Source organism: Papio anubis, chromosome 15 (genome assembly GCF_008728515.1).
Source record: "Papio anubis isolate 15944 chromosome 15, Panubis1.0, whole genome shotgun sequence".
NCBI classification, from domain to species: Eukaryota; Metazoa; Chordata; class Mammalia; order Primates; family Cercopithecidae; genus Papio; species Papio anubis.
Window position 1 is genome coordinate 75842684 of NC_044990.1, and position 13041 is coordinate 75855724.

At 40.8% G+C, this 13041-nt stretch overlaps 1 protein-coding gene and 1 long non-coding RNA gene across 13 annotated transcripts in view; one reads left to right on the top strand and one right to left on the bottom strand.

The window, feature by feature from the left end:
• The window catches only part of LOC103879421, a 235636-nt gene that overhangs the window by 167779 nt on the left and 54816 nt on the right, over positions 1-13041 (bottom strand). For all 5 annotated transcript variants that reach the window (XR_004178542.1, XR_004178543.1, XR_004178544.1 and 2 more), the window contains one exon: positions 5573-5690. This is a non-coding gene — a long non-coding RNA (uncharacterized LOC103879421). The remainder of the gene's footprint in view (positions 1-5572; positions 5691-13041) is intronic.
• Positions 1-13041, top strand: part of MBNL2 (muscleblind like splicing regulator 2) — a 170968-nt gene that overhangs the window by 140356 nt on the left and 17571 nt on the right. For 2 of the 8 annotated variants that reach the window (XM_009192104.4, XM_003914012.5), the window contains 2 exons: positions 1569-1604; positions 2891-2985. The exons of 2 other annotated variants lie outside the window; for them this stretch is intronic. In XM_009192104.4, coding sequence (XP_009190368.2) covers positions 1569-1604; positions 2891-2985 — 131 coding nt within the window. The remainder of the gene's footprint in view (positions 1-1568; positions 1605-2890; positions 2986-13041) is intronic. 4 more of the 8 variants (XM_009192108.4, XM_009192109.4, XM_009192106.4 and 1 more) reach the window with 2 other exon arrangements.

Here is a 13041-nt window from a genome sequence, read left to right on the forward strand (position 1 = left end):
GGCTGCAGCAATATGGGATTTTCCTGGTGATTGGCATTCACAATTTAAGTGCAGAGGTCAAATGAAAGCCAAATTGAAGAGGAATGAAGACTCAGTAGGGATAGGGAAGTAAACATTTATGTGCAGGTAGATTTCCAGAAGTTTGATTGTGAAGATGAGAGAATAGGGCTGGAGAAAGGTTTAAGTTGGATGTATTGGCCCACATTTGTTGAAGACTATGGCTGTAGCCCAGTTAAATAGCCCCCTTTCCTGACTAGGTCATGTTAGCTTGATCAAAATGTAGTTCAGGCAAAAAGTTGCCCTCCAGCGTGAACAGCTCCACAGAGAATAAAGATCTACACATCTCAAAGTCTCCAACTAATATCTCAGAAGTCAGTTCTGAAACTCTAAGAGGACATTCCTATATTCACAAGAAACTACTTCTCAGGCACCTACATGACACCCAGTCTTCAATGATCTAAATCCATGTATTACTTTTTTTTCATGGAACTGAACCAGTAGCAGATAATTCCCCAAAGCTTTCAATACAGTTTTCTTTCAGTTCTCCACAACATGCATGAATATAATATTCATGGTCAGAGTTTCCTGATGCGTGTATGATAATTATGACCACCACAAGTAAGACAGCTATTTCTAAGAAAGGGTTGAAATCGCCCCTCCCACCTCCTACCTCCCCACTCAGACACCAACTTGAGATTTCCTAGTTTTGCCAGAAATCCTCCTCAGGGATCACCCTGTAGTAGTCATGACAAAATTCCTTAGCCCCGGTCCTAACTCAGCTGCAACTCTGCACTGTTTTGCCTCTACAGTGTTTAGGCTTTATTGCCAGGCACTACTCCTTTATCACAATGAATCTTACAACAGAGAGAAGACCATGTGCTCATACAGGTCATTCCCTGTAAGAACCTCAGTGTTCCTAGGTGATTAGGCTTTCAAGCAGTAATCTAAAATTCACCCATCCTGCCCTGCAAGTTTCTGATTTGGAGAATATCTTAAATCTTAAATACTGTTCTTATTTTCATACCATTGTTGACACAAAACATTTACAGTCAAACAAACAAGTAAACTTTTAATGCAGGAAGTTCAGTGTATTCTAGTGAATATAAAAGATGACCTGGATTTAGGAAGAGAATTCTATTTCTACCCTTCCCCTTGACCCACACCATGCATGACCTTGGAGGAGTTACTATGCCTCAGATTTTTCATCTGTAAAATACCTACTTCCTACCTTGGAGGAGTAACTTGATAATGTCTGTAAAATACTTTGAGGTTTTAGAGGAAGGACACCACAGCATTATCACATGTCATTCTTATTAGAATCATGTCGATGCATATGAATAGAAAGTGTGGACAGTGGTCTAAGGAGTGAGCTTGGAATAATATTGGCTTAAAATAAGTCTGATATATTTGTGTCTGTACTGACAATGTGAATGGCCCTAAAAGACTGTGTTAACTAACCCTACTTATTTCTGGTTGTGCTTCAATCTCACTTTGAATGTTAACTCTAAACCGCTAACCTGTTTCTTTCCCTTTATTCACTTTTTCCACCCACCATTGCATGACATCAGGGTCAGTTTTGTGCATGACACCCGCTACCAGTATTGGTAGGTTTCAACCTTTTTTATTTGTCTTTTATATGATGTACAATACCTTCACTTGCTTGAAATTTATTTCAGAGATGGTAGAAATGCTACAGGAAATAGTAGATTTGAAGGCTTATTTGGCTTTAGAGTTAACGTATAGGTTTTTAAAAATGTAGTTGTATATTTAAGAAAATGACGGTTTTAATGTGACCTCTTGTGCTAGAACAATCACTACAAAAACATAAAGCCACAAGTACGAGTCTGCTTTTTAATGATTTGTGTTTTGTTTCTCTTTATAGTTTATATGGTATAGCGTAAGGAACAGAGCTTACTCTATCAGCGAGGCAGGCTAATTTCATCAATGTTTGAAAGTTTCATAGTGGTGTGCCTTTATCTCCTCTTTGCTGTGTGTTAGAGCGATCAGAGTTTCCCAGAAGTATTCATTTTTTACAAATTATAAATGGATGTATTTTGAAACTGAATGTCTGAGCTTCTTAACTTAATTATCTTTTCTAATTTTAAGTGTTGATTTATTTGGCATGATTTTTCTGGACCTCAGCATTCCCTTAGCCATTCAATTTAATAGCAGATAGTTGTCTTCACACACATGAATGCCTTGGTACAAACGTCTGTCTTTAAGACATGTGGATTAGATCTATTTAGAGTCAAGAAAAAGAAACATTGCAAATTTTGTCTGGCTATTTCAGAGTAACTGTGTTAGAATTTGCATCAAGGCTATGATGTTTGCTCCATCGTTTATTGATTCAAATAAACCACAACCCACAGCAGTTCCATTTCATGTAAGCAGTTCCAAATTGAAAAAAAGAATTCAATTTCACCATAATTCCAAAGAACATCCTATCCCAAATTAGGCCTCCATATGGAGACTTGGATGTCTCAGAATTTATGATTAAAAGTGATGATCACATATTCTTGCTTCATCAGACATCACCTTTCACAATTTTAGAAACAACCATTATTACATACACCATATACTCTGAATTGGGAATGGATCTATTGTTAGAAGTAAAATGTTTATAAATACATCAACCAAAGTAATCTGCTTTGGCCTTTCTGGGAATCACTGATTATGTTTTAAAACTTCCTTTAATTGTACTTGTAATAAGCTATTTTCCCTTTTTTATTTCTCTCCCATGCTTCCTTGCTTTGCATTGTGATTGCATGCCATCTGCTGGTTTAACCCATGATGGCTTGCTGCTCTGATATTCACCATGCCAAAATACCACTTCTATTACCATAATGCTACACCCTCCTGTTCATTGCTCCCATGGTTCCCCTCCTGAAAGTACCCATGATGCACAGCGCTACGTCCGCCACTGTCTCTGCAGCAACAACTCCTGCAACAAGTGTCCCCTTCGCAGCAACAGCCACAGCCAATCAGGTTTGCTCCTTTTAAAGCTTTCTTTCACAAATCCCAAACTCTAAATGAGTGCTGATATTTAAAAAAAAAATTCTCGGTGAGAATTTTTTTTTCATGTTTATCCATCAAATTTTATTTTTTTAATTAGTTTATAGCAAGCATTTACAGACAGGTTGCACTTATTTAGAGTTAACATTTACTGCAAATAATGATGTAGCTATGTTTTGTGTTGCACTGTTTGTTTTCGTACCTAATATTGTGTAATTAACCTGACAGGCTTAAATTCCTTTTAGTACAGCATTACCTATCCAGTGGTTTGTGAATGGCCACATAAAAATCGTAGATGCACACCCATGGGTGCTTCAAAACTGGCTCTATTTTAATTCGGTTCATTCAGACCCCATCATCTGTGTGGAGGAAGAAATTCTCCTCTTAGAAAGTCTTCCCTTTGGCCTAAGTGTCATATTTGAGGTCTGAATAATTCTTATGATCATTTGACCTCGGTCTTAGGTTCTGCCAAACTCACTTGGCTCCCACTTCACAATCTGCTCCAATACTGGCCTAAGAGCCAAACCATCCAGAATGAAGAGTCATGGGTGCCGCTGAACTCACAAAGGCTGGATATAACTGATGAGGAGCGTTTAACTCTGTTGGTTTAATGCATGTGCCAGTGAGACCATGGATGTACTATTTCGTAGTGACAGCCAGCTGCTATTTCCTACTCTGTGGTCACAAGCTGACTGTATTCCTGACCCTAGCCTCCCAACTTGCAAACATGTGCTTCTAGCCACAAGGAGACAGCGTGAGGGTGAATGAGCAGAAACTCTCACCTCGCCTGGGAAAATACTTCATTGCGCATGCCCTCCCTTCACAGTAGAACAATTTTGGTTTGGTTTTTAGTTTTGTTTCATGGGTTTTTAAAAATAAAATCAGCTCTGCTAATAAAAGATGACAAGGGATAAAAGAAACTCGGGGAAATCGTGTTGGGGGATCATGGCAGTCCCAACCCGCATTCTGCAGGCTGGGAGGGCTGAGTCATGCTGCTTTCCACGTTCAAGTGAATCCACGATTCCAGCTCTGCAGGTTTCATCTCTACAAAGAGAGGCGTGAGTGGACAGGAATGCAGAAATAAAAGTTAAACCCCGTGACAGTGCTGACTATGCCCTCAGCATTGTGACAGAGCAGGAGAGAGCAGAGAGTGGGGGAGGGAGGAGAGGCTGAACAGCAGTGCAGAGGCAGGTGTCAATCAACTGTGGACGATTCTTCAGTAATTCACTCCCACCTCTAAAATGCCAACCCGTCCTCCGAGGAAAGCCAACCCAGCTTCGAAACAAACAGAACAAAGAGCAGGCAAGGATGAGTTCCTTAGCTGGGAAGACGGTGATGATGATGATGATGATGATGATTTAATGTGGGATGGGAGAAGGGAGAGAGACTGCATCTTTCCATTATTAGGTCCAAAGCTCTTCTCAATCATTCACTCTCAATAGGGAAGCTGGATACCTGTTTCTTTCAAGTCTTAAGTCCTGCCTCCTTGAACTATGTTTAGTGATTTTTGACCCAATCTTTGTTACAAAGTGCTTTTATAAGAAAACAAGTTTGGACTGAGTGCAGCGCCTCATGCTTGTAATCCCAGCACTCTGGGAGGCCGAGGGAGGAGCATCACTTGAGCCCAGGAGTTGGAGACCAGCCTGAGCAACATGGTAAAATCTGGTCCGTACAAAAATACGAAAAAAAAACCAGCCAGCATGATGCCATACACCTGTAGTCTCAGCTACTTGGGAGGCTGAGGTGGGAGGATCGCCTGAGCCCAGGGAGGTTGAGGCTGCAGTGAGCCATGATAGTGCCACGGCACTCTAGCCTGGGTGACAGAGTGAGACCCTGTCTCAAAATAAAATACAAGGCCGGGCGCGGTGGCTCAAGCCTGTAATCCCAGCACTTTGGGAGGCCGAGGCGGGCGGATCACGAGGTCAGGAGATCGAGACCATCCTGGCTAACATGGTGAAACCCCGTCTCTACTAAAAATACAAAAAACTAGCCGGGCGTGGTGGCGGGCGCCTGTAGTCCCAGCTACTCGGAGGCTGAGGCAGGAGAATGGCCTGAACCTGGGAGGCGGAGCTTGCAGTGAGCCGAGATCGCGCCACTGTACTCCAGCCTGGGTGACACAGCGCGAGACTCCGTCTCAAAAAAAATAAAATAAAATAAAATAAAATACAAGTTTGAAGTATAATATAGTAGTATTTGTTACAGTGAAATTCTATGTGGTAAGTTTAGCCTTTTGGGCACTTAGAGATCTTTTTTAAGAAAGGAAAAGAAGCCAAGATAAAGAAACACTTTAGAGTTGTAGGATAAATTATTTTATCATGATAAATATTTGACCATGTGTCATATATATCATTCAAGCCTAGTGATTCTTTGGCTCCATTTGGTAGAAAAAAACTTTGAGAGATTCCATACGTATATTCAAGTTTCTCTCTCTCTCTCTCTCTCTCTCTCTGTGTGTGTGTGAATGGAAAAGGAAATACATTGAAGTTTCAACTTCTTTAATTGCAAGCATAGCTGAAGTTTCATTTCAATTTAATCCAAAGAAATATAATTAAAGGAGTACCTGACAGTAGCTTCAAGAATCCTGTATTCTGTGTTTTGCAGTTTATCAGATGTAGTAGTTGCTGCTGGATTGCACTTAAATGATGAAGAGAAATCCTTTAGCAGCTCTTGATGCAAGTCTGCTTGCACATGAAAAACATGAAAAAATAAATTATAGTGAACACAAATTTCCAGATATGATATTCTTTATGTATTTTCAATAGGTTTCAAAGAGCAAAGCATCGACAAAAGACCTTGGCAATTCTTTTAACATCCAATCATAGGAAACCCAGAGCTTGTTAATGACTAAAATAACAAGTTATCGGCCGGGCGCGGTGGCTCAAGCCTGTAATCCCAGCACTTTGGGAGGCCGAGATGGGCGGATCACGAGGTCAGGAGATCGAGACCATCCTGGCTAACACAGTGAAACCCCGTCTCTACTAAAAATACAAAAAACTAGCCGGGCGAGGTGGCAGGCGCCTGTAGTCCCAGCTACTCGGGAGGCTGAGGCAGGAGAATGGAGTGAACCCGGGAGGCGGAGCTTGCAGTGAGCTGAGATCCGGCCACTGTACTCCAGCCTGGGCGACAGAGCAAGACTCCGTCTCAAAAAAAAAAAATAAAAATAAAAATAAAAACAAGTTATCATCTTGTTAAGATTTCACTCTTTAAACTCCAATAGAATCATACCCATGTGGATTATGTAAGTCATTTAAACATAATGGATCTCAGTTTCCTCATTTGTGAAAGGAGGAGTAGAACTAGATGCCCCTGGAGTCCCTCTCAGCTTTGAGATTCAGTGAACCAAAGGTTCAATGACTATTGTTTTAGGCCCAAAGCATGAGATTACAAAGATAAACACAAATAGAATGGAAAGTGGAACTAATGATTCCAGAGTTCAGTGACTGATAAGCACCCTGCCTTCTTTTCTGTCTTTAACACAAAATGTAGTTGGATTTTGACAGATTTTTTGTTAATTTGATCAATTCAGACTGTCAGTTCAAATATTTAAAAATCTCATAAGCATTTGTAATTAGATACAAATCATTTATTGAAGAAAGAGGATAGATTTAAACATCCCATGACAGCTTCTTAGGTCCAGTGCAATTTACACGTTACCCCATGGTGAGCCAAGCTGAACAAGCCGCTCTATCCTCAGGCTGAATCAAGGTGCCACCAATAAAAGTTTTCACTGAACTTGGACTGGTGGTTTGAGATTAAATAAGGACAGAATCCAAATATATTTGGGAAATATAAAATGTTTTTTGATTGTTTAGCTTTAGGAACAGATAAGGAAACAAAAATATAATAAACAAATTTACTAAGCACTCTTTTCTGTTTCAATTAAGGTATTTGGGCCTTAACAGACAAATTATACCTAATAGTAATAATATGATTATTATAAACCTCTTATTATGTGCCAGGTATGATTCTAAATGGTCTCTCTCATGTAATATATTACATATCATATTATACATTCTATTATATACTGTGTAAGAGAGGATACTTATGTATAGATGTAGACACTCAATTCTTCACAATAGTTTTATGAGATGGGTGCAATGATCATCACCCGCATTTGATAGGTGGTAAAACTGAAACAAAAGTTAGCTACCTCAGCCAAAGTCAGACAGCTTCTACATGGTCTTGCTGGAGTTTAAACCTGACTCCAGAAAACTTGATTTAACCATGATGGTATACTGCCTTAGCAGCTCAAGCTAAGATGAATCCTACACTGGAGAGATGAGCTGGATTTGAATAGAGCCTTGAGCTAGCTATGTAGAGTAGCCAGGTCATCTTTAGAAACCATATAATAGGCCGGGCGCAGTGGCTCATGCCTGTAATCCCAGCACTTTGGGAGGCCGAGGTGGGCAGATCACCTGAGGTTGGGCGTTTGAGACCAGCCTGACCAACGTGGAGAAACCCTGTCTCTACTAAAAATACAAAATTAGCCAGGCATGGTGGCGCATGCCTGTAATCCCAGCTACTCGGGAGGGTGAGGCAGGAGAATCGCTTGAATCCAGGAGGCAGAGTTTGCTATGAACTGAGATCGCGCAATTGCACTCCAGCCTGGCCAAGAAGAGCGAAACTCTGTCACAAAAAAAAAAAAAAAAAAAAAAAAAGAAACCATATAATGGACCTTATTATTTCAGTGTGATAAAATAACCAGTGAAAATTATCAATAATTTTTATAGAAGTAAGATAGCCTAAGAAAAAATTAGTCCTTTGTCTTAGGGAAACAGGTTCATGGGTTTCTTTTGTCATAGACTTTGTTCCTAACCTCTACTAATCATCTCACAAATAGCTTGTTAACAAAAAAAAATTGGTTGGCGGGGGGAAATGATAGGTAGCATGTAAATTAGTCAATTTGAGTCCATTGACCAAGGACCAGAATGTGTAAATCTGTCAAAGATGCCTATATTGAAACAAATTTAATCTTAGAATGTACATTAAGAGAGGTAAAGCTTAGTAATGGATTACCTGTTTTTTCATAAGAAAAGAAATTTTAATAAAATGAGAGTGCAGAGTAAAATTCCTGAGCTCGAATTATTACAATATTCTAAGTTGTAATTTGTTTAGTATTTTTTATTTCAAAGTTATATTCTATTTCAAAGGGAGATAAAACAATTTTCAAATAAATACATTTTTAGTTTCTTCATTTATATACAGAGATCATTTAATTTACTTAATAACATTCTTAAAGGCACAATTAAAATACAATTTATCCTCTGAATCTTTCCCTGAACATCTCTCTCCTCCTCCCCCAGCAAGAAGTACTTTCCCTGTCCTCTGAATTCTACAAGGACTTTGCACATTCCTTAAGGCACTATCATTAAATAGAAAGACAAATGCACGTCTACAAAGAAAGCTGGGGCAGCATCGAGTTTAGCTGGAGAATAACTCCCATTCAGATTGATCAGAACATCTGTTTGTGGGAGCGGCTGCAGCGTAGGTCTGATTCTGATTGTGGGGGACCTTGATACCGAGTTAAAGGGTTCGGCCCTGAGTTGGCCACTGCAGGATTTTCAAGCAGGATAGTGATGGAAATGGTACTCTAGGAAGAGTGAGCAGATGGATTCGAGGCGGGAGAGTCTGTGGAGGCCATTAAGAGGTTTTAACAAGAGCCTAAACTGGGACAATGGCAGCTGGCACGTGGCCTACTTTGTCTTGCCTTTGCCCATTACAAAGGGAGTGTTACTTTTGGCAAAAGAGAAACATGAAATGATTTCATACTATGGCAAAACCTATCTAAATAAATGTCACGTGGTAGAAAGAGAGATTGAGGCTGCTGTGAAACTCAGTCCCTGCCAGCACAGCAGTCGGGTGGCCTCGCTGTTCGGACACCTGCAATGTGTTCACCTTTCACATGGGCCTTCCCATTTCCTACCTAAATGAGACTCAGAGCCACAAAAGCTCGCCCTACCTCCAACCACAGGCTTCTGCTTGAAGGAAAGAGTCCCCTCAGGTGTAGAGTGAATGTATATTGTCTGTGTCTCCAAATCAGAGCTCTATGGACAGTGAACAGATTATCCATCTAATTCATTCTGGCCCGTGAGTCCATGCTAGGGAAAGAGAGTCCTATGTATTAATATTGGGAATCTTTTTACAGAGCATCACAAGAAGTGCTTTAGAGGCTAATGAAATCAGATTATACTCTGGGCAATATGTTAACCAACACTTAATCACATCTCCAAAAATGATGATTCATGTTTAATATTATGACCTCAAGGTCTTATCACATCTTCTGAACCCTCCTCCAAAGATTAAGTACATTCACCAGAGAGTTGGCCTTAGGAAGAACTTACTGGAAATTAGTTGATAATATGTCATATACATATAGCCCTCTATTTATATTTGATAAATTAGAAAATCTCATTTTCTAGACTTACCTGGCATAGTTTTATTATATATGATAATCAATTTCAGTATCTTATCAGAAATATAAAATAATTACATGTAACCAGACATATATTATGTTTTATCTGGCCTGCTATAAAGTATTGAAGAGGAAGAGAAAAGCTTGTTTCTGACCTATAAACATGAACATAACTTTAAAGTTATTTGTATATGGATTCTTGGATATGTAAGTCCACCTGTACTAACCAAGAAGTCTAGAAAGGTAAGATTGTGTTTTATTTCATCTCTCATCTCAGAGTTTTATAAAACATCTATTATTCAATGCCATCTGTCTGGACTATATTCAGACAAATGTAGGAGGCATTAAACATTCCCCACTATTCACCACTTGACCCATTTTGGGGCCTGCATTTTGTTTCACAAGAAAAATCTTGGTTCAGCAAGGCCCCAGTGTGGGAGGAGTAGGCTCCTGTCCTCTCTCTCTCCTGAAATACACAGTAAAGTGGCCGGCCTATATGTATGGCTGATCAAACTGTGAAACACTCCTTTCTCGGAGTTTGCTTGTTCCTGGGAACAGATTACAGAAAGCAGCAACACGTATGTTGTTCTCCAAAAAAGCAGAGACAGCAACTGTCAGAATCCAGCCCTTGTAAACAGTAATCTGGGCCGAGACTTCTCTCTCTACCTTATACTGCCTAAGTCCTTTAGCCACCTCTAACTGTTTGCTTATATTCTAACTGTAGAGGGGGGGATTCAGGTTGGAGAATGGATATGGTTACTTCAGATGAGGCAGAATTGCCGTATCAAATATTTTGTAGAGAAGGCAGGAGAGAGAAAGAGAGTAGAGAGAGATAGAAGGATTGAGATTGAAGGATTGAGATTGAAACCTCCTCAATTTCTTTGCGTAAAAAAATAAAACTATAAAAATTGCAGCATTTGCATTCAGTGAACGCTATTTGTTAAAGCTCCTTGGCAGTTTGAGGCTGAATTCCACTGTGCGCATGGCTAAAGATAGCAGAATCCAGACTTGCTTAGTATGCTAAAAAAAAAAAAAAAAAAAATTAAGGCTGGGAAGAGGTTTGGGGGTACTCTGTCTATCTTAGGTGGTCTTGGATCTATGAGAACAACATAGATGTACATTAATTTTTCTCTTCAAGAAATTAGAAAATAAGTAGACAATAGACTTTTTATGTTCCTGCCTCGGCAGCAGCTGCTTTGCAGGCCTACCCTGAAGTTTAATTAATAAATGCATTTGCAGATTCTCTAAGAAAAGGCTCAGTTATGTAAGTGTTGTAATCTAGTACATTTTCATTTTTCATGAATAATTTACACCTCTTGGTGAGAAACTTGGGTAGAATTCTTTTGTATATAGCACATAGAGACATCATATCAGCTCCAATTCTGTGCAGCTGAAGAGAAAATGTCAAGAGTCCTTATGCAGCACATTCCTGCCTGTGGACAGTCCTTCGCATGACACCTCAAATCCCATCCTCCTTTGCTTTTTTTTTTTTTTTTTTTGAGATGGAGCCTTGCCCTGTCACCTGTGTTGAAGTGCAATGGTTCAATCTTGGCTCACTGCAACCTCCGCCTCCTGGGTTCAAATGATCCTCATGCCTCAGCCTCCCAAGTAGCTGGGATTATAGGCGCCTGCCACCACACACAGCTAATTTTTGTATTTTTAGTAGAGATGGGGTTTACTATGTTGGCCAGGCTGGTCTCGAACTCCTGACCTCATGATCCACCTGCCTCCCAAAGTACTGGGATTATAGACGTGAGCTGCCGTGCCCGACCTCCTTTGCATTTTGATGGAACTGGAGGGGGGTCTTTTTTAGTCATATTCCCAGTCTTATTTTGGCTTTTGTTGATGGTAGTAAAATCATGCTCCATTTCTCCAATTTTAGGTTGTCTCATTGGAGCAACATGAATATATAGTTCATCCTATATCGGTGTTTATTTCCAGCTCTAGATTTGTAAGGAAAGAGAGACTAGCTGCAATGAAGGAATTCAGGTCCATTTTCAAGGGATGAACGACGGGCAGGGTTTTCTTCTTTATAAGAGTTGCTGTGAACGGAATGGAATTCCTCCTCATGGGCCGTTATCCACCCAAGCTGTGCCCCTGCTGCCTACCTTCTCACACGTCTGCCCGCACATTTGGGGAAGGTGACAGCTTCTCTGTGCAGGTGGATGTGGAGGATAGACAAACCCGAGACTGAGGCTCCAAACACATAAGATGCTACCACATGTCAAAGATACACTGGCATTTGCTCTGGCCTCTCAGCCCCTTCTGACATCCCTCTGGGGTGACACTGCTGGAGGCAGTAACTCCCAAGGTCAGACTGGGCTGGGTCTGCTGACCACTCCAGAGGCCACCAGGTTGGGGAAATGCTAACCATACTTAAGAACTCACTGCCTAGTCAAACAGATCTGAAACAAGCAGAGAATATCATAAAACACAAAGTCCAGCAGGCAAATGTTGCTGCCTGGAAAGTAAGTGCCATGGCACGGCCTCATCCCTGAAGTGTCAGAGGTCTGAGGGGTGTGTAGGAATGAGACAGAGAAGGGACAGGTGAGGTTATTCCTGACACCATGACCAGCTGGAAATTGAAGAAGTAGAGATGAGGTAGGGTAAAGAGAAAAGGGAACCCATGCTTACCCATGCACCGGCCATCTGCTTTCCACATACTATCACATTAAACCCACCAGGACTCTATTTCCCTCTTTTACATGTGAAGACATCACATGTTTGATCACAGCTCCAGTAGGTAGCAGAGCCTGCCTTTGGCCTCACAGCTGCCTGACCTTGAGGTCAATGCTTTTCCCCTTGTTTAACATTCTTCCTCGATAGCATATGTGGTTTAGAAAGGAACTTCAGAATCCATCTCAGACTTTATCTCATGATAGAAGCAGATAGAACAGCTATGATTGCATCAGATCTAAAGAAGAGGGGACATTGTGGCTCATGTGAGCCAGTGAATGGGGTGAGTGGGAGACACCAGGGAGCGTGAGGAGGAGGATGTGGCGGGGCAGTCCTAGAAAGTGCAGCTGAGTGGATCAGACGGAGGTCAGGTTATGGAGGGCCTTAAAGCTCAAGATGAGAACAGGACAGGACAGGTTCCATGAGAGGCTTGGAAACTCAAATCAACTCCAAGTGAGTGGGTAGAGGTGTGCAGGGACAGCCAGCCCGAGTCAAGCTAACCGGTGAGAAAGCTGCTTTATCGACAAAGTGATGAAATTGGGATAGAGAGAAAAGAGAACATTTGAGGGGAAAAGGGTGAATCATTCAGAACTAGGGGAATTCAGAGAGGCTCCGTGATCCCTGGCTTGCCTTTGCTCACCCAGAGGCTGTTCTCTGACTTCTGTGGTGTCTGTGGATTTCAGTGCCTTTCTCCTCTCTGTCACATAACGCTCCTATGAGACCTCTCTCCCATTGACCATAAAAAGGATGGTTCTCATTTACGCCCCTTCATTTTGATTTGTACTATAAAGGACACATTTGTTGACTGGTATTTTCTGACACCAGTTTATGACAAACTATAGCTAATCTAGCAGTTAGAATTCATCATGCTTTAGCATTAAATACAAAATATTAGAGCTTTTGGTCTCTTTGTTTTACTTTCGATGATCAAATTATATTAT